The 22,989-nt window shown below is 40.9% G+C and overlaps 1 protein-coding gene across 2 annotated transcripts in view; it reads left to right on the top strand.

The window, feature by feature from the left end:
• CFAP20DC (CFAP20 domain containing) overlaps nt 1-22,989 on the top strand; it is a 2,832,435-nt gene that overhangs the window by 1,742,845 nt on the left and 1,066,601 nt on the right. For both annotated transcript variants that reach the window (XM_069643752.1, XM_069643753.1), the window contains exon 13: nt 4,995-5,281. In XM_069643752.1, the coding sequence (XP_069499853.1) occupies nt 4,995-5,281 (287 nt within the window). The remainder of the gene's footprint in view (nt 1-4,994; nt 5,282-22,989) is intronic.

A 22,989-nucleotide genomic window follows, 5' to 3' on the forward strand; every position in this document is an offset into this window, starting at 1 on the left:
TTAACATCATGGAACACAAGGGGTCACAAACATCTGCTTGGAAATCCATCTATAACTCTTGCAGAATCAGAAATAATATGCCTACAAGAAACTTGGTTGACCGAAGAGGTTCTATGCGAGGGATACATAACTTGGCTGAACCCTGCAATATCTTCGAACATAGGTAGACCGGCTTCAGGAATGTTGATTCTAATGAAAATCAGGGCTACCTGTTCAATTATAGCAAGAAAGAACATCAATCCATGGGCCCAATACATTACCATCCGTATGCCTACTTATAATGATAAGAGTGCGACACAGCGTTTGGATTATTGTGTATTTCAATATTCAACATTTATTGGAACCCTACTGCTATTAGTGACAATAAACTAATAGACACGATATGTGAGGAAATCGATTCCATTGCGCTCTCTAACAGCGGAAGTGAATTCATCATAGTAGGAGATTTTAACATCCATCTATTCAATAAAGAAGGCCATAAATGTACCATCCAAAAATTATCGACTCGTGCAAGAAAATGGATTAAAGAAATGAGAATTCGTAATATCGTTCTAACTGACAAGCCTACGAATGATAAAGGATTACCACATCTGACCTGGACATGTGAAACCTCCACTTCAATTATTGACTATATATTTACCTCAGTTTACAGAAACTAATAATAGCAACCAACAATATACCGCATAGTGCAAGCGACCATCACCAAATTTCAATCTCATGGATCACCCAAAATATTAATACTCATCAAATACATTTACCAGAACTTGAAGTGTCTAATGGGCTGAACAAGCTATGAATTCAAAGACATCAAGTACCTGAAATAATTTCTACCTTTGAAGAAGCCCCCCTGAAAGACCATGCAAAGTTGAACTATGGATGGATTTTAGAAAAATACAAACATGCTCAATCAAGATCCAAGAATAATGCTAAACTTCCTCATGGCCATCAATACCATTTAGAAATCAAACAAAAGAAACAAGAACATCAAAAGAGACTACTGCAACTAAAAAAAAGAAAGAACCTGATTTCAAAAACCAAATAAAAAAAGAAAAACAAAAATATTCTAACTTTCTAAAGGCAAATAAGGATATGATGAAACAAAACGATGCTGAAGTAATTTTGGGGGCCTTGCAAAGGAAAAACACGAGATTCTTATGGTCAATGATGAATGATGCCTCAAAACAACAAACTATGATCCAAGAAGTGGAGTCTCACATATGGGTTAAGCATTTCTTAGACGTGTATAACATCAAAACGCTGAACACGACAAAAGACAGAGAAAACGACATGTGTACTTGGAACCTCCATTGGGATGTAGACGACATAACAAACACAATCAAAGCCCTAAATCCATCCCGAGCACCAGGCCCGGTTGGCCTGTCCAATGCAATTCTTAAAGCAGCCCCGGAAGAATGGGCAAAATTCTTTTCTCATCTGCTTCAACTCATAGAAAAAAGAAAGGCGATCCCTTATACCTGGACAGTGGCTATTCTGATTCCGGACAGTGGCTATTCTGATTCCGATCTACAAGGCAGGCGATCGAAAGAATCCGGGAAATTATAGGCCAATAGCCCTCTTAGACCCGCTGGGAAAAGGTTTCGCAAATTATCTTCAAAAACAACTTAACAACTGGGCAGCAATCAACGAAAAACAAGCAAAAAGACAAACAGGCTTTGTTACCAAGATTGGAACTAACGTAAACCTATTGCTATTGAATATTGTAAAAGCAGAAGCAATTATAAGAAACCAACAAGTCTATGCCCTTTTCATAGACCTGAAAATGGCGTTTGACTCCATAAACCGGCATAAACTTTGGGCGAAATGAACATCATGGGGTTGCCCTTCTTGCATTCTAAATCCAATAAAACAACTATATTCAAATACATCTGTTCGAGTACGGTTAACAAATGATGGTATGGTCACGGAACCCATTCCTACTTGGAATGGGTTGAAACAAGGATGTCCTCTAGCAGCTTGTTTATACAACTTGTAGGAACAAATGCAAAATCCGAAAGCAAATCCACCTAAGATTAACAGTGAAGCAATTCAAACATTAATCTATGTTGACGATATCATCATACTGGATAAAAGTAAGAAAGGCTTACAAGAAACTCTGGACAAAGCACAAGTGTACATGTTAGAAAACGATCTGCAAATTAACGCGGCCAAAACAAAGGTTATGAAACTTTTTACGCAAAACCAGAAAATCCAACATCCCACAAAAATTCTGCTAGAAAGCCAAGAAATCTCTACAACAAAGACAATAAAATACTTGTGTGCTTTGATTAATCCCTAAAAAAATGAAAAAGAATGGAACGATCACATTGAGGGGAAAGCAAGATCCTTGGCAAGACCAGGGAGGTTTTTTCACCTGAAGTACGGAACATATTCAGCAAAGGCAACAAACCTGTTATACAAGCAAAAGGTAATTCCGATAACCTATGCCAGCGAAACCTTAATCAATCAAAAGGTTATTAATTGGTCTTATCTAGAAGGGCTATATTGGCGGAAGATGCTACCTCTCCCAAAATCATTCCCAATAGCAAGAATTCAATTTGAATTGGGACCCCAGTCCATCCAATCCATAGTTTCATGGAAGCAGATGGATCTTTACAGAAAAATAATCTTGGATGACAAGATTCCGTCATTGGAAATACTAAAAGAAAAAGAACAAGTCCTGCTCTTTTGAAGACATTAAAAGAAAAATGCAACTAGATGAAATAACAGAAGAAATGTTGATCAAAAGACCTCAGCAGGCGAAACGAAAACTAAAAACCAACGATTGGATAAAAACTATAGAGATCCAAACAAGTTACAAACGCTATCTTAAATGTGAAAACGAGGTAAGAGCTCTCAATGAATTACCCCACTATCTAATTCAATTTCCGGACAGAATGATTCGTGATCTATTTTTACGATTCCGATTGAATATTTTACCAACTCGAGACTATTTAGCGATGATAGATAAAACAGCCCTTGTATCCCCGAATTGTAGATTCTGCAAAGAAGTGAAAGCAATAGAAACCTTATTTCACCTGATTATGGTCTGTCCATCGTTGAAAGAAAAAAAGAGAACTGTTCAGAGATTTTTTTAAGATCTCGAAAAAATCGATGACGACAGAAGAAAGATGGGCAAACTTGCTACAAGGAAAGGATCAATGGCTCATCGTTACAGTAATTAAATTCTGGATGGAGATTACAAAAGAGACTTAATGGACTAAAATAAATGAAATGTATAAATAAAATAAAAATGAGAGAGAATCATAAATGAAAAGTTTGTAAAACCAAACAAAACATTTTAATTAAAAAAAAAATGACAATACAGTTATGATATGATGAGTCACAAGTGTTTCTAGATGCAACAAGACAAGGTAGGTAGACATAGGAAGGACGAAACAAATGATCTTACCAGGCCTGTGTCATTCAGATTGTGCAAGTGCAGGGGGGAGTGGAGAAGTGCTGGGGGGGAGAAGGGAAGTGCAGTCTGGGCAGCAATGCTCTGAGTAAGTGCAGCCGGGGGAGCCAGCTATTGGAAGTGCAAGAATGGGGGTGGGATGTAGGGTTGCTGATACAACCCCTAGTGCATAGAGGCCCAAAGGCAGTGCAGGTGCTTCCAGGTAATTGAGGAAGCCTGGTGCCGATGGGTTCAGAGGGTAGACACGCATTAGCGCTGCAGACAGGTGGTCAGCAAGGGCGAGCAAGAGAGAAAGCGGAGGCGAAAAGGGTCCAAGCTGCTTCCGGAACCAAGGTGGTCCTGCTTGAGTTTGAGAGGGGCAGGGAGGCCATTCCAGAGTGAGGCCCCTGCAGAGGAGAGAGATCTACCGCCAGCTCTTTGCCGGGAGAAGAGCCAGACCGTCAGAGAGTTAGTGGTAGCTGAGCGAAGGGCTCGAGAAGGAAGATGTTTAGGAAGAGAGTTGGATGTAATGCGTGCCCTGACCCCAGACAGCCTTGTGGACGATGCAGAGGGTCTTGACCTTGATCCTTGCAGCCACTGGGAGCTAGTGGAGGGATTTCAGAGCTGGAGATATACAATCCCTGGACTTGAGGCTAAGGACAAGTCTTGCAGTCCTGTTCTGGATTAGTTGGAGAGGGCGCAAAGTAGAGGAAGGCAGGTTGAGATAGAGGGTGTTTGCAGTAGTCCAGCCTAGAGAGAACCAGGGCTCTAGAGACAGTGAGCTTCTGGAGGAAGGAGAGGAAAGGAAGAATACCTCTGAGGAGGTGCAGTTGGTAGTTTGACTTCTTAGAGACATCAGAGATGTGAGGAGAAAAGGAGAGTGTGGAGTCGAAGATGACCCCAAGGATCTTAGCCTCACAGGTGGGGGCAGGAAGAGGGCCAAGGGAGACCGGTCAGAGGGTGACAAGAAAGGAGGGTGCAGGTGTGCCGATGAGGAGAATCTCCGTCTTACTGGCATTTCCAGCAGACCTGGGAGAGAACAGGAGAGGTGGAGACTGCAGCAGGATTGGCCAGCTCCTTGCAGATTTTGAAGAATTCGGCTTTGATGTTAGAGGCAGCAGAGACCCAGGCTTGGATGTAGGCTCTCTTCTTGGACAGTACGGAGAGCCTGTATTGCCTTTGGAGCAGGGGACAAGCCAGTTTGTCAGAGGATGTGCCAGATGCTCACCACTTCCTCTCATCCACCCTACAGTGTTGCACTTGGAGGTAAGCTTCAGGAGGTTTCTTGAACCCAGCACAATACAACGCTCCCAGAACTACTTTGTTAGAAGGGGGGGAAAGCTTGTTTTATTGAGCACAGCACAGTGCAACGCACCCAGATTGAACTTTCCTAGTTGTCAAAAGTTCTGATCGGTTATGTAAGTATTACTATTTATTTCTCCACAGAAGTTGAGTGTGTAGGAGTGCCAATTAAACATCCACATTAGTTTACATTTGGCATGATTTTTGTTTGCTTTAAGTTGACCAGTTTTTTTTAAAGAAATGTTGGATCTTAGGACACCTACCTGGTTTACTAAAATGTCCATGTTTTAACTTTCAGATGAATGGATATTTCCTGAACGTTTTCATCCTGAATACTCTAAGCCACCCTTAAATCATGAAGACCAAAAAGGTGAAACCAGAAATCAGTCATGCAAAGTTCAGTCATACCACAATGATGTGTTTACGTATTTATCAAGGCCTCGATCTGCACCTCATGGAAAGTCTCAGAGTGTATCAATGGAGGAATATAAGTTTCCGTTGGATGTGAGTCGTATTGTTAGAAATGAGGAGCAAAGAGGAGCTCGAATGGAAGATGACTTTTATGGAAGCGACAGCAGTGAAGAGGTAATTTACTGTTTTATTGGCAAAAACTAAATCTCTTCTTTGAACAATTGGAATGCTGCATTACGTAAAATATTTGTTGTTTAAATGAATGCATATATGCATTGTACAGTACAATTAGCCTGCCACATGTTGCACTGAGTAAACCCAACAGGGTTCCCAATTTACTAACCTCCTTTATGAAATGTGAGATTTGTTTTTAGGTTCACCCAACTTTGTCATTTTATGGGAATGTGCAAACTCCACATTCTTAAATGTGTCATCTTTCAGTCGAGTAACTGGTTTTACGGTGTGTCACATTAAATTGCCTGAAGTTATTTTGCTAGTCTCTTAGGTAGGTAAGAATTATTGTATTGATTTTCTGGAATCAATGCTCGAGCTACATTGTTAATGTCCCATATTAGACGGATTATCCTTTCAGTGAGTGAAATATCTTCATGCTCTAGCACTACTTGAAGGAAGATGGGTTAAGGGGTTTCTGAGAGTAGGTGATGTCAGAATGGGGGTTCCCCTCAACCACGATTTCCAGAAACACAATAAAAAAATGAAGAGCTTACAAAGTCATTATATAAGTGGTTGACAAATCAGTAACGATTAAATAGGGGAAGGGTCCATTACCACCTGCAACTGCCTGCCAACCACGCAGTGACGCCCTAAGTGCTTATTTTAAATCTTAGTATCCCTATGTTAGATACACATTTTTAAAGCAACTTATTTTCTGTAATCCTGCCTTTTAGGGGTAATAAAGTAATGGTACTGAATGAGTCAATCTGCATAGTGAGTGTGCATTACATAAAGCAATATATGAGGTTGCAGTGGACTGTGTGGCTAACAGCTTTTTTGCAACAAAATCACCCAAAGCAGTTTCAGCTTCAGCTTCATTGATACAACTATTTGTCTAATGGAAATACGTAAGGTGCTACTTGGACATGTGAGCATTGGGGGCCTTGTTGCCCATGTCTTGCAAAAAAGATGGTAGGGGTTGTTAGTGGGATAGAGGAGAAGACAGGTGGGCATACTGATGTTTTGATTAATGCTGGCTGGAAATACCCAGTCTTGTTTGTCGCAATGAGGTTATGTGGTTAGTGGTGGGGAAGTTGGGTGTATTTCATTCAGAAGGGAAAAGTCAAATCAGTCAATTTGGAAGGCAGCACGTGAGACCTGGTTTGCCACTCGCATATGTGGGGAGGGAGGTGACAGGGATAGAGGAATGAGCAGTGGTTTTGCTCCTGAGGTGTGGTGTGTTTATAGGCAGCTAGCTTGCATGTGTGCAGGTAGATTGTGAAAGTAGTGTTAAGGTGTTATAAAATGGACGTGTGTGCGTTTTAGTGGGGAAAAAGAGGAAGGGATTAAGCATATGAAATTGTGCCTCTCGGTTCTGGATTATTGTTCAAGTAATCGCGAATAAGATTAAAGTATATAAGTGAACAGTTGTTATTGTACCCAGAGGAGCTTGATCTACCAAATTCATTGGCTGAGTCTGAGGCCTAATGGTTTATCAACCAAAAAACAAACAGGCCAGAACGAAACCATTCCATGTGGAGTGTTCCATTAGCAACTGCTTCAAGGAATGCTGGTTCAGGGCACTGAAAAAACAAAGGACATGACACCGAATTTACAAAAAAACCAGTTAGTGTTCTTAGTGCCCATGCCATCGCCATTGCCGCAATAAACATTATCAGCTCATGCACCGAGCTGTAGTAAATTATGAATGTGGCTAGTAGCTGGTCCCTGCCAGTCAGGCAGACAATCTCATGTTATGCTCACTCAGATGATCAGATTAATTGGAGACATTCTTTAAATCTATCTAATGATGGAAATATTTCACTTGATTCTTTTTATCTTAAGTTAAATGATTCTTGGGAAACGTCTGTGTCCAAGAGAGTCATGTTAGGTTAATATTAGCTTCTACAGGCAACCGGACCAAACATGGCCACTTTGAGAAAAGCTCAGTGTAAATGAGGGAGGTGATTGTGGGGTTCCTAGTATTTGTTAAATAACCTGGTTTCAATGTATTTCAAATAGGTGGTATGATTTTCTGTCATTTCAATTTGGATAGGAAAATTATTCCATGTCTCAGGTGACAAATATGAAAAAGAGCGACCGCCATGTCTATAACAGTTGAACCAGGGACAGACAGTTGCATCCCCACTTGGTTGAGTGCAACAATCTAGTAGGAACATACTTTTGTATGTGGTGTGAATGCATCATGAAGCAAGACACAGACAACAGACTTGTATTACAAACTAATGCACTTTATTAAATCAGATTTCAGGAAGGTTAAAGGCCTATCTTGCCCTATGCAGGAAAGTCAAATAGTTCAAATTGTAAGTCTGTGTTTCCACAACCTATACTTGCTCTCACCATTTAGACTAACCATGTGTAGCGATGTTAATAACCAAAAGAAGCAAAGTTCAATCCAAAGTTTGATCCTTCATCCAGCTCTCAGCTTTCTTTTTCCAAGTATAATATAGTTCCACAAAAGTCTCAAGATCACCTCTCTCACCCTCGAGCTCCAAGAAACATAGTTCAAGGTAATCGTCAGGGTTCCCTTTCCCAAGTCTCATGCAACACAATTCCAAACAAAAAGGGGAGGGTCTTGAGACCTCGCTCTCAGGACAACATAAACAGGTTCTTCAGTCTCAGGGCTCCCTTCCCCAAGACTTCAACTTCACCTTTTGTACTTGTAGTTTGTTTGATCAGGTTGTTTTCCAAATATGCTAGGTCTTCAGTATGCAGGGTTCACTGGTCTAGGTGCAGTTGTTAGACCACACAGTCCACCAATTACAGGTCACGCAACCAGGATCCCTCGGCTCTTCAGCCCCCAATTACAGGTCACGCAACCAGGATCCCTCGGCTCTTCGGCTGTTCAGCCCCTTGCCAGTACCTTGGCACTTGCTCCTGTGTGCCCAGGGTTTCCTTTGTGTTTTTTTTCCTATGCCTCACTGTGTTATAAGTTTGCTTTCCGCTCAGTATTCAAAATGCACTTGGCTGGCTTTCGGTTTGGTATTCAAAGAATGCACTTTTGTTCTTAAATATAGGTTTACTTTCAATTTCGTATTCAAAATGCAATTTTGTGTTTAAATATGTTTGCTTTCAGTTCGGAATTCAAAGTACATCGACCGGCACTTGCCTGTGGTCCATCAGAGCTCCCGGTGTCTGCTCATCCCTCCGACACTCACCGGCTGTCTGCTCCTTCTCCCGGCGGCTACTACTGTTTGCGCTCCACGTCTGGAGCCAGAAAACACTGCCATCGCGAGCCCTGTTCGCATGTCGGATACTTCTTGCTCCGGTTCTCCTTCTGCTTTCCCGTGGACCAAAACTGCATCCTCTGTGATCCGGCATACTGGTACGGCATCCAGTCCCACCACGGCTGGCCCCCTGCTGGTCTCTGCAGTGTCGGCCTCCCTGCTTCCCTCAGTCCTCTTGTCCTCTCTCCCGTTCGCTTGGCTGTTCCCAGTCTCCCAATTTATGTACCTGCAACCTTCCAATAGGCTGCAGATGTGCCTTGTCAATTAGATCTGCCTGACCATGGTTAAGACATGCCTGACCTTCCCAATGCTCGGGGGCAGCTTCCTCGTCCCAGTACCTAAGTGGTGAACATGTGTGGTGTTCATTCCTCTTAGTCTCCTCTCCCTCGTCACAGTACTGTCATATGTCAATTTGGGAATGTGAGGGAAACAGACTTACAAAAATCCATGAAGGTCGGGTTAGGGTCAGGTTGGTTGTTGGCAAGAAAGGTGGGATACCATGTCTCTCCGAAAGGGCACCCAACCTCCAGTCGGAAAAACCCTCCACCCAGGTGATCCTCCATTGCATGTCCACTGACAGGGTCAGGACCCAAAAGCAATGGCCTTTGCCTGGCCACCTGCATAGAGGATCCATGGGGTATAGGAGTGAGAGTACCCTCAGGTTTCTCACAGTAGTCACAAATTAAAGGAGGATTCCCTGTCGGAAGAGCGCAAAATGATCAATTCACAATTATTTAAACAGGATGTGAATCTATACAGGTAGCCAATACAGTGAATTAATGACGGGATAAATGCTTTTTCTCTCTGAGTATTTGTATCATAGTGTTGTATCATTTGTGTTGTATCACAGTGTTGATGGCTGATGAAGGTTACACAAGTACTAGAATACCAATATTATATTTGATCTCACAGGCGTTGCGTATTGAAGTGGTTTCTTAAGCAAGGCATATATCAATGCTTTTTCATACAATCTTGGTAGAAATTGGATTGCTTCTTCAACACATCACCTTGTAGTGGGTGAAAGCCAAGAAGCAAACAGACTATTGAACAGATTTATTGGAGCAAAGCTGTGCAAGGGAGCACAGCACCACTCTTCTCATGGTAGAAAGTTCCTTTGTGATAGAGATCTGTCCACCTGTAAATCTTGAGACCTTGCTTTTACTGTGGCTGGTTTTACTTCTTTTGAGATTCCACAAGCACCTTCTTAATCAGAAGAGAGGCTGAGAGCCAGTGAAGAATATTTTACCTTGACTATGGATGTAAGTCCCACTTCTCTACTCAGACACGCCATTGCTCATTCTCCCATTGGTGTTGTCCATATGGGAATAGGTAGTAAGGCTATGATCCAACCTTGTTCATACACAATATCACCTGCATCCTCCTTCTGCTAATTCAATTTCCTCTGGATTTGGAATATGCCCCAATACTGAGGCATCTGTGAAGTTAGATTAATTGCATCAGTGAACCTCCCTCGAGTTCCTAAAAGCAACAGCCTACCTTCTACCAAAATATGTGTGCATGGATCTTGGCATGGCATTTTTCTGTTCCCTCCCCATGCCTGCAGCTCTCCTTCTGCAGGACTTGGTGGTTGAACACGCTCCCTGATAGTCTGACAACCGAACTTGCATTCTGTTAACAACATCCTCACCTCAATGTTAGAAGAGCAGCCACAACAGGGACATAGTGACAGATGGTGTTGGTGTAAAGCTGACATGTAGGAACCACTACCCTGACCTTGGTGCTTAGTGATGTTGGAGGCAAGGGTGTTGCAGTGCACTTTGGAAGGAATCCACTTCACTGACCTAAGTGATTGATCCCAAACAAGACATAAGGATGTCTTGCATCAGGATCGGTACAGTGGGGAATAAGTAATTAGATGTATCTTCCCATTTCGAAGGACTGGCTTGATAACACTGTGGCTGTGCCTGACATCAGTGCTACCCCTGTCCCATTGGGACATTAGGAACCATACATCTTCTCACACCAAACAGAATTACTCTTCAGTGATGACATTACTCTGTCCATTTTCATTTAGGAGTTTATTTACCCCATTCCTCCAGTTTTTCTTAGACGGCCCTTATTGCAACCTCGCTAACAGTTATGTACCATCTCAGCGAGGAACAATGAGAATAGATTATATGCAATTAGTACCAAGGGGATGCTAGCCGGCAACTTAGCTTATGTGGAATGATGACTTTATCTAGAGATGGAAACCTGCATTCAAAGTTGCCTGCTGGCAGCATCTCATAGGTGCTAATTGCATATATTCTCTTCATTAACACTTATTTTGTTTAGCTTTGCACCGACTCACTGTGGGTGCTAATAGCAATGAGGCCCGTTACAAACGGTAATGACCAGAGACCCTGGTTAAAAGGTCTTTTTGTTTTCATGCCTTTTGATATTAGCACTTGCTACTGCCTTTTGATATTGATATGTTAAATCTCAAGAGTTCTCAAACCCAGAGGCATGTGGGCATCAAATTGCTGGGAGGGGAAATCAGGAGGAGTACATTTGCTAGTTAATGGAAGAGCTAGTAGTGGGAGAGCATTGTTTTTAATAATTTCTAAAATCTAACAATGTAGGATTCAGACCTAAAGGAGGAGGGAAGAGTATTCAAAATCCTAGCACCTTGGACCGCAAAACATCTTCCACCAGCAGAATTGAGTCTGAATCTGGGAATAATGAGCCATGTAATCACTTTCGAATGGCACGGTCGATTCAAAATATTAATAGACAGTCTCTTTAGCAGGCAAGGAAGGCCCTAACATTGAGATATTTATGTGCCAGTGTATGAACAATCCTCACAGAAACAGGAAGCCAATGTGTGACCGATAAGAACGATTCTAACAGTATTCTTTTATATCACATGGATCTTGTTGCAAAGAGATTTTAGAGAGCCAAGACATAACAGATTACAGTAATCCAGGTTTGAACCAATTATCACACAAGCAATAATGGACAAATGATCTGATTACAGAACAGATTGAATTGGCTTTAGTAGGTTGTAGGATGTATAGCAGGGTCTGATTTATTTGGATGGAGAGGTCTAATAGAGTTTCCTGGTAAACCCCAAGAGCTTTAACTTTATTTGCGATAGCAGTACTTCCAGACTCCAGTTGAATGGTCCTATGAAACAGAGTAAAAATGCTCTGTTAAAGAATTCTATTTAAAACTGACAAAAGAATGTAATAGGTCAGAATATCAATAAGGAGTGGAACACTCACTTGTAGGTCGTAATGAAGCTAGGATTTGCTTCTTCCCCTTGGGATTTCTCTGGTAAAAGCAAAGAAAACTGTCTTTGCTGCTTTAAATGGACCCAAATCTGTGGAGATAAAAAATATCCACATCCTCAGTGTGTTCCCACTCTCATATAGGGTATCTCAATCAGCCTTAATGCTACTCAAAAGTTGCACTTACTCTGGTTGTGTGAAGGAATCCTCCACCTCTTCTCTCAACCTGCATACTCGTTCGTATGAGTCTGCACTTCCGTGATATACTGACCTATTACATTCTTTTGTCAGTTTTAAATAGAATTTTTTAACAGAGCATTTTTACTCTGTTTCATAGGTGGCTACTTACATCTGAGGACTAGATCTGAGAGAACCCTGAGAAAATCTATTGTTTGAAAACTTCCAGACTGGTAAGCAGGATTATTCTTTGCTTTCTAGTCATTTATGGGATGTTAGAGATGGCCTAGGGTTTTAATATGTCATAATTGTGCACTAGTTTAGAGAGGAGAGGAGGATACGCAAGAATTCCCTGAAGAAATTGGGAATCTGCATAAGGAACCAGAAAAGGTCCAAGAGCTGCTACTAGGGAAAAGAGGTATGTAATAAGCAACATACTTCAACACCTTTTTTGGGGATAAGGGTGCGTTTAGATGTAATTAGAGATTTACACTTTATAATTAAATTACTAATAGGGGGTCTGTTTTGATTAACAGGGTACTCCCTGCAACCACAGAAGATTCTTTATTATCGGCACAAGACACATTCCCCTGAAGAATGTCCTACATGGTTGTATATTAAGGACAGAAACTTGTACAAGTCGTTTTTTTTTTAAATATACCAACATGAAATAGGCTGAAAATAGTGAGGCATGGGAATCAGAGTGTTATTCGTTTTACACATTTGAGATCCTTGAAAAGTCACTGTAATGTACTCACACATGGTGCTTCTACTTGTGTTGTTTTTAACATGATGTATGTGTTTTATGTATGATGATCATTTTTATGATTGTTTTATGAACTTGATGATTAGTGTTTAATAAAATTTTGTGATAATGAATTCTATTTTCATGGGAAGAACCAAAAACGACACCGTATAAAACATAGGGCTGTCTTTTTGTATAGAGGAACGGCAAGCATACATTTTTTGAAAGAGCACAGGCAGACCTTTTCAAAGGTAGGTGACTTGTGCAGGTTACAAAAGCGTATGGTGCCTAAAGCAGCGACGAAATGTAGGACACATTTGGGAAATGAAAGGGTTGTGTGACAAATGGAACCAGCAAATGGGTCAAAACGTTATGAAAACCACACAAACACAACAAATGTCATACCTTCCTGCGTTCCCACAGGTGTTCTGATGAAACTGGTACCTCACATGTGTGGGTGCACCTACCTGGGCGCCAAGGGGAAAGCCAAAAACACCCCTAACCCCAAGCATTTCTGACAGGTGATTTTCACAATTTTTCAGACGGGCACACCATACAGATATGGGCCTCGGGTGTCCAAGCCACCAAGGAAAACAGGGAACCCCATGCATTTCCGGAAAGAGGACTTCCGTGGGAATCCGCAGAGGTCTGACTTGCTCAAATCGGCCCAGAATATAATACCCAGAAACCGCGGCAAAGTAAGAAATGTGGCCAAAAAAAACCAAATTCCACACATTTCACTTGGCTCACCCACCGAAACACACCGCCAACAACACATGGCCTACCGTCCTGCATTCGCACAGGTGTCCCGATGAAAACGGTACATCACATGTGTGGGTGCACCTACCTGGGCGCCAAGGGGAAAGCCTAAAACACCCCTAACCCCAAGTCTTTTCCGACAGCTGAATTTCATGATTTTTCCAGATGGTCACACCATACAGATATGGGCCTAGGGTGTTCAAGCCACCAAGGAAAACAGGGAACCCAATGAATTTCCGAAAAGAGGACATTGGTGGGAATCCGCAGAGGTCTGACTTGTGCAAATCGGCTCAGAATGTATTACCGAGAAACCCCGGCAAAATCTGAAATGTGGCAAAAAAAACAAATTTCCGCACATTTCACTCGGCTCACACACCGAAACACTCTGCCAACAACAAATGGCCTTACATCCTGCATTCCCACAGGTGTCCCGATGAAAATGGTACCTCACATGTGTGGGTACACCTACCTAGGTGCCAAGGGGAAAGCCTAAAACACCCCTAATCCCAAGTCTTTTCCGACAGCTGAATTTCATGATTTGTCCAGACGGGCACACCATACAGATATGGGTCTAGGGTGTCCAAGCCACCAAGGAAAACAGGGAACCCCATGCATTTCCGAAAAGATGATATCAGTGGGAATCTGCAGAGGTCTGACTTGTGCAAATCGGCCCAGAATGTATTACCCAGAAACCCCAGCAAAGTCCAAAATGTTGCAAAAAAAACCCAATTTCCACACATTTCACTTGGTTCACCCACCGAAACACGCCGCCAACAACTAATGGCTTACCGTCCATGCGCTCCCACAGGTGTCCCGGCGAAAACAATACCTCACATGTGTGCACCTACCGGGGAGCAAAAGGAAAAGGGTAACCCACTGGTAACCTCAAGCATTTCGGCACAGCACATTTTGTTCATATGGCCAACTTGCAGATTTGGGCCTAGGGTGTCGAAACCAGCAAGAAAACTGGGAACCCCATGCATTTCCCAAAAGAGGACACAGTGGGAATGCACAGAGGTCTGACATGCGCAAAGCGGCCCAGAATATATTACCCAGAACCCCCCGCCAAAGTCCTAATTTGGGGGGGAAAACACAATTTCCGCACATTTTACTCTGGTCACTCTCCGAAACACGGCGCCAAAAACACATGGCCTACCGTCCTGAGTTCCCACAGGTGTCCAACTTCTTACACACAAGTTGTCTGGGGACGCCTTTGCGATTACTGCGGAATGTACCACATGCCAGTGTGCCAACATTGAACAATTCCTTGAACAGTGGAATTCCGGTCTAGAAATTGTCCACATACAAATGGTGACCCTTGTGGAGCCATGGTGTGAGAAGATCCCAAACTATCTTCTCACTTGTCCCTAAATGGGCTGGTCAGCCCAGAGGGTTTAGTGTAGAGTCTTTACCAATGTAGACTCTCATGCCGCAGACATACCCAGTGGTACTTTCACACAACATGTACATTTTGATCCCATGTCGTGCTCTCTTGCTTAGAATGTATTGCCTGAACAGTAGCCGACCTACAACACCAATGATTCATCGATGGATATGTTCTGACTAGGAACATACACCTCTGCAAATCGGTGAGAGAAGTGGTCCGGAAATGGCTTGAGTTTGAAGACAAAATACAAAAGCAAAAGTAGAGAGGATATAATCAACTGCACCAATCTATTATCACAAAATATAAATTTTATTGGTAATCATTTAAAAAAAACATCTTAAAAATACTTTCTAAAAACTAGTAGCCAATAAAATGCAAGTGACGCAGAGCGAAATGCTCACCATTGAATTGTAACATAACTAGTCTTTCCCTAGACTATAACACAAATCTTGTTAACACCTTGGTGTGCCCAATACAAGAAAGGGGAATTTGTGGTCAATAGAGACCCAAATACACAAACCAATAAATCTAATCACTGGTGTTATGCCTCAACATGTTTCAGTTCTTTTAATTTCTTTTAGAACTTTCTTCAGGAGGAGATATTTTATCCGTCACTTTCTCTTAAACATTCAATGTGGCACTCCGTAATTCTAGAGTGCTCAAAATGTGGAGGTGCTGTTGAGAAAACATTTGAAAAAAAACTCTGTAAAAAAATATATATATATTACAGAGAGAACAGATTTAATCCAGTATTGCTAAGCAAAAAGACAAACAAATACATCTTTTACCAAGCATCAGGGTCAGTGTAGGTCAAAAAGAGTCAGGAAAAGTTTCCGTCTTCACACATTAAATGTGTCTTCGACAAGTCGAATTTCTGTGGAGATACATATAGATTGTCTCAGACCTACTGTTTTAGAACCTTAAGAAGCCAACTGTCAGCATTGAGTGTAATTTTTTCTGCATTTAATGTTTTAATTTAAAGATAACAATTCAGACTTAATAGTGTCCAGCGAGCCAAAATTGCCAAAAGATTTACTTCAAGTAAATCTTAAAAAAAGGGAGGGTGTCAAAAAAATCACAATTAGGTTACAGAATACCGTCATGAATAGCCTAGTACAATTACTAACAAATTGTTGGCACGAATGTCATAGAGGCAATGAAGAAAACTGTTTCTCACCTGCAGATCATGTATTAATGACCCACATTTGGTTCATGAGGTCTCTCAGAACATCCAAATTGGAACGTATATATGTGGAACCTCTGTTCGATTCATAGGGAACTCACGCCGTCCTAGGATCAGCTGGTGTCCACTGGAACTGAAAATATGGGCAAACGTTTATTTTAGAAGGAACCGTCTGGTCACACTGGTAACAAGACTATCTGTTTACTATTAGTTCCCTAGCTAACATTAGGTATAACCAGAACGAGTGTCTCCAAACAAATCACATCAAAAAATTGCGCATTGTGCGGCTCAGAGGCACTCACCTAGATTGTAGATTACGCATCGCGTGTATACCGCGAGCAGAGAGACGCGACTCTGGAGAAGCGTCCCTTCGGTACCTAAACGATTGGGCGTGCCTAGGTTGCATATCACCTTCCCGACAACCCGCGGGAACGGTCGTCACAACGTCGGCCATATTGGGGTAGTCGCGTTAGTCGGAATGAAGTCCCTTGTTTTTGTCTAGTCCCCATTCATATGTATTAGTGAGGCCGCGGGGTCCTCATATTGAAACCGAATGTTGCATAATCAAAAATGCATATAAAAAAATGTGTATATTCCGTCCGCATTGTTCTTAAACTTATGAATAAAGACCGGAAATAAAAAGGAAAGAAAAGGATATAATCCCGTTACTAGTGGCTATTAACTAATCTTTCCGTAAATTCTAGCTGGGAAATATAAAAATAGCCTCAATTACGACAGCCGTCCAGCACAGATAATTCAAACATGATCTAGATTTATTGTACTTTATGCCATTCGATGGAATCATTAAGCCCGTAGAGAGCACTCCGCGTTCGAAAAATTAACTGCTGTTCCTTCTGTAGAAGTTTTTGGTTTTGAATTGCTACGGTGTCAGTTTTACCACCAGTAGCACTGTCCAAGTAAAACTTTCGAAACCATGTTCCTTGTCAACAAAATGCTTAACCATAGGTGCTTGTAAGGTTTTATTCTTGAGGCAACTTTTATGTTCATTAATCTGCGTTTTGATTTTGCGATTAGTCTTGCTAATGTAATGAAGACCACAAGGCAAGTGACCATGTATACTACATGGTCCGAGTTGCAATTAGAAAAAGATTTTTGGGTCCAAACAATATTGCGGCCTATATTAACTTCCTTAGATTTAGATGTCATCTTGCAGGCCACACACTGCCCACATGGATAATGGCCTGTAACAGGTGGAAGACCCCATTGGTTGGTAATACTAGCCTGAGGTACTGCAATATTACGAAATCTACTTTGGCTCACTTTATTTCCTATAGAAGCTGTTTTAGTATAGGCAATGAGAGGTGTAACTGGATTAGATTTAGTTGTTTTTAGCACTTTCCATTGTTTAGAGATAATCCTCCGTATAGCCAAACTATGGTTAGTGAATGTATTAACACACACTATTCTGTCTTCAAGAAATTTTTTTGGTTTATCTTCTAGAAGAGCTTGTCTGTTGTTATTATAGGCACGCTTCACCGCTTTTTTAATAGTTCTCTTAGGGTAACCTCTATTCAACAATTTCGCCTTAAGATGGTAGGCTTCTTTTTCATAGGATTCTCTGGTGGAGCTATTGCATTTTAGTCTTAAAAACTGCCCAAATGGCAAATTATCTCTCAGATGTTTAATATGATGAGATTGATAATGCAAAAGGGAGTTCTTCTCTGTGTTTTTGTGGTATGGTCTCACTTGAATTTCGCCACCTTTGTGGTATAGCGTCAAATCCAGAAAATTGATTGCCTCTTGCTCTATGCTAAGAGTGAATTGAAGATGTCTATTAAGGCTATTAAGCCAGCTGAGAAAGAAAAATGCTTTCTCACGTGTGCCTTCCCATATCACAAGCACATTGTCAATATATCGTGACCAGGATTTGATGTTGTTAATAAAAGGATTTAATTAAAAAATGAATGGTTTTTCAAAGAATTCAACATACAGGTTTGCCAAACTCGGGGCCATAGTGGCCCCCATGGCAGTCCGCTCTATTTGTTGATAAAAGGTACCTGCAAATTCAAAAGAAATCTTCGTTAAGGCTAGGGAGATACACCACAATATGAAGGAGGTAGGAACCGGGTCAGAGTCCATTCAGTGAAGGAGGACTTCTTCTATTTTCTCCAACGTGTCCTGTTGCGGTATGTTAGTGTACAAGGACACTATGTCAAGGGTTAGCATAAGTTGAGTGTCTCGATTATATTCCATGTCTTCAAACTTATTAATCACATCTTTAGTATCCTTTAATAGGATTTCATCTTCGAAACATAACCCTTAAGATAATGGTCAGCGAAAATAGAAAGCGGTTCTAAAATAGAATCTATTCCCGCTACGGTCGGTCTACCCGGAGGGTTGACCAAAGTTTTGTGAATTTTGGGGAGGCAATAAAAACACAGAGTACTCTGTTTTTTTTTTAATCAGGAAGTCACTTTCTTGAGGACTAATCCATTCACGTGCTTTCGCTTTAGAAACTTTCAGTTCAATCAATTGTGCTAGCTCTTGAGTTGGATCTCCCCTGAGTTTTTTGTAATATGTCTCATTTGAAAGTTGTTGGTTACATTCATTGACATAATCCACCCGGTTCAGTATTACTATTCCGCCGCCTTTATCTGCTTTCTTGATCGTGATGGATTCATTCTGAGCTAAATTGGTGAGTGCCAAAGCTTCTAATTTAGTAAGGTTTTGAAAAACCTTTGTCTTTTTTTGTTCGAGTTTAGCCACTTCAGTCAGGACTCGCTTTTCAAAGACCAAAGATTCAGGAGAAAAAAAGCAGGCAGGGCGGTAAAATATAGAAGGGGTGCGTAGACTAGTGTGGTTTACTATATTATTGGAACTTGCTTCATTAGATTGATTAGCGAAGAATTCCTTAATGTGGATTTTACGCATGAGCTTAAAAAAGTCAGTGCGAAATTCAAATGGATTATGAGTCTTAGTTATCACAAAGCCGAGGCCTTTCTCCAAAACAGCCTGTTCTGCTTCTGTTAAACCATAATTTGACAGATTTACTAGAAGCGACTCCCGCTCCATGTTTGTTTGTGGTTGTCCTGCCATGTCCCCCTGGAGGGGCCTTGATGTAAAAAAGGTCTCTGGGAGATGTTCCTATTACCTCGTGACGATCTATGATTAATGTTACCTCTTCCTCTTTTAGGTGGTCCATTAGCACTTTCTCCAGTAGTGTCATCCTGATCATTCGTGCTGCTGTCATTGCTACTACTGTAAGATGTAGCACAAAAGCGTGCTCTTCTTGATCGATTATGTTGATTATTTTGTTGGGCAGCTACAGTTTGGTACCCGTCTTTAGTATAAGAGAATGCTCTATCATGAGCGAATTTAGCCAAATCTTTTTTAAGTCGAGAGATTCGTTCAGAAGTATTAGTTTCTTTAAACTCCTTCATCTCTTTCTCAATTTCTTCTATTCTTTTTTTATATACATCGAGAGAAGTATGTTTTTTAATATCTTCCTCTATTTTTTTAAGGTCGATTTCTATTTTAGCAGTGGTTTCTTTAGCGGTATCAATGATGAGAATTAACCAATCCCTCCCACATCGGTTGGCTATATAACTCCATTGGAGTTTGAATTTGGAGTTGTCCAGAAAAAGTCTTGGCTCATTGGGAACTATCAAACCTTGTGGTAAGGATTTGTTCTTTAAATACTTGAGCATGATTGCCCCATGTAACTCTGTGCGGATGAGTCTTTTTTGTAATTGGAACACTTCATCCCATTCAGTGCTCTTATCATTGTTTTCTCCCAGGGTACTACTATTAATGATAGAAATGGCATTCATAAGAGCAGCCGCATAGTCATCACTATATGACAAAGTTCTGTCATCTGTCATTGTGATCACAGGTAAACAAATATGCAGATAATTAACAGTATTTTAAAAACTAGAAACATCAATCAGACAGTATGGCTTCAGGTATCTACATCATCCCTTTATGAGGTTCCTGTGACACGGCTGCCACTATAACCAGAACATACAAAATAAGGAACCCCTTCAAAAACAATTACTCCCTGAGGTAGTAATGGGCTCTCTACTTCAAAGAAGGGTTTAGAGAGACAAAATACAAAAGCAAAAGTAGAGAGGATGTAATCAACTGCACCAATCTATTATCACAAAATATACATTTTATTGTTAATCATTTAAAAAAACATCTTAAAAATTCTTTCTAAAAACTAGTAGCAAATAAAGTGCAAGTGATGCAGAGCGAAATGCTCACAATTGAATTGTAACAGTTCATAACTAGTCTTTCCCTAGACTAGAACACAAATCTTGTTAACACCTTGGTGTGCCCAATACAAGAAAGGGGAATTTGTGGTCAATAGAGACCCAAATACACAAACCAATAAATCTAATCACTGGTGTTATGCCTCGACATGTTTCAGTTCTTTTAATTTCTTTTAGAACTTTCTTCAGGAGGAGATATTTGATCCATCACTTTCTCTTAAACATTCAATGTGGCACTCCGTAATTCTAGAGTGCTCAAAATCTGGAGGTGCTGTTGAGAAAACATTTGAAAAAAACTCTGTAAAAAAAAATATATATATATATATTACAGAGAGAACAGATTTAATCTAGTATTGCTAAGTAAAAAGACAAACAAATACATCTTTTACCAAACATCAGGGTCATTGTAGGTCAAAATGAGTCAGGAAAAGTTTCCATCTTCACACATTAAATGTGTCTTCCACAAATCGAATTTCTGTGGAGATACATATAGATTGTCTCAGACCTACTGTTTTAGAACCTTAAGAAGCCAACTGTCAGCATTGAGTGTACGTTTTTTCTGCATTTAATGTTTTAATTTAAAGATAACAATTCAGACTTAATAGTGTCCAACTAGCCAAAATTGCCAAAGGATTTACTTCAAGGAAATCTGAAAAAAAGGGAGGGGTCAAATTCACATTCGTGCCAACAATGTGTTAGTAATTGTACTAGGCTATTCATGACCGTATTCTGTCACCTACTTGTGATTTTTTAGACCCCCTCCCTTTTTTAAAGATTTCCTTGAAGTAAATTCTTTGGCAATTTTGGCTCGTTGGACACTATTAAGTCTGAATTGTTATCTTCAAATTAAAAAATTAAATGCAGAAAAGACGTACACTCAATGCTGACAGTTGGCTTCTTAAGGTTCTAAAACAGTAGGTCTGAGACATTCGATATGTATCTCCACAGAAATTCTATTTGTCGAAGACACATTTAATGTGTGAAGACGGAAACTTTTCCTGACTCTTTTTGACCTACACTGACCCTGATGCTTGGTAAAAGATGTATTTGTTTGTCTTTTTGCTTAGCAATACTAGATTAAATCTGTTCTCTCTGTAATATATATATATATCTTTTTACAGAGTTTTTTTTCAAATGTTTTCTCAACAGCACCTCCAGATTCTGAGCACTCTAGAATTACGGAGTGCCACATTGAATGTTTAAGAGAAAGTGACGGATAAAATATCTCCTCCTGAAGAAAGTTCTAAAAGAAATTAAAAGAACTGAAACATGTCGAGGCATAACACCAGTGATTAGATTTATTGCTTTGTGTATTTGGGTCTCTATTGACCACAAATTCCCCTTTCTTGTATTGGGCACACCAAGGTGTTAACAAGATTTGTGTTCTATTCTAGGGAAAGACTAGTTATGAACTTTTACAATTCAATTGTGAGCATTTCGCTCTGCGTCACTTGCACTTTATTTGCTACTAGTTTTTAGAAAGTATTTTTAAGATGTTTTTTTAAATGATTAACAATAAAATTAATATTTTGTGATAATAGATTGGTGCAGTTGATTACATCCTCTCTACTTTTGCTTTTGTATTTTGTCTCTCTAAACCCTTCTTTGAAGTAGAGAGCCCATTACTACCTCAGGGAGTAATTGTTTTTGAAGGGGTTCCTTATTTTGCATGTTATTGAATTTGAAGAGACTATCAAAATTTGGGTCAGTTCTGGGTAATGCTGCTGAGTTGTCATTGAAGTGCAACATACGGCGCAGTGCTTGAAAGCAATTTTTACTCAATGTATCTGCAAAAAACAGGCTGTAAAGTGGAGCTACAGTAGACCAGTACATCCAGACAGATGGCTTGTGTGAAATTCCCATGAGCAGAATGAGACCCCAAAATGTTCTCATTTCAGCATCGGTTGTGGGAACCCATGCTTGTGCTCTGTACTGGGGTTTCAGAGTGGGACCCCTTGACCTAAAGAACTGTGCAGCGCAAACATTGGTTTGCTGAACCACATCTGCAATGAACCAATCATCAACAAAAAGGTTGAAAAAATCAGTAGGCTGAAACCCATCTGTATTCACTGTGCACCCTGATATACCAGTGAAAGGGGGCACAGCAGGCTGAGCCATTGCTGGAGGCACCCAACTCTTCAGCCATGTCAGGAACTGCTACATTGCATGGATGTCCTTCACGTCCCCTCCCCCTTACAGGTCCCCTGTGTGTGGGAAGTGTGTGAAAAGGCGGATGCAATCTTTCTTCCGCTTCGTCATCGGATGAAGACGATGATGAGCTGGAGGAGGAACTTTCATCAATGGACAACTCACTTCCCCAATCACTTCCCTCCTGACCCTCAGAAGCACTATCTAGTTCAGATTGCATGTCCACCTCTGTGCCTTGCTCTGAGACAGACTCCATTACTCCAGCTAAAGCCTCTGCACCAGACATTGATTGACGAGAAGCCATGAGTACTGTCGCTATGGAACCCTTCACTGCCCAAAGACCAGATGAAGACAGAAACAATAAGTATGTGTGCTTCTCAAAGTATGGAGCGTAGCAGAGTAAGTGGTATCCAGTGCCACAAACCTACTTCATACAACTACACCAATAGGTCCAGACTTTGCTCACAAACTGTAGCAGCCCTCTGCAATATGACGTACTCCCTGCACGCTACAATAAACGGAGTACTACTTTGCAAACACTCACCTGAAATGCTAAGGACCAGATGACTGCTTTCCTACAAGTGGGGAGACAGCTACAA

Source organism: Ambystoma mexicanum, chromosome 2p (genome assembly GCF_040938575.1).
Source record: "Ambystoma mexicanum isolate Mex_15411 chromosome 2p, UKY_AmexF1_1, whole genome shotgun sequence".
NCBI classification, from domain to species: Eukaryota; Metazoa; Chordata; class Amphibia; order Caudata; family Ambystomatidae; genus Ambystoma; species Ambystoma mexicanum.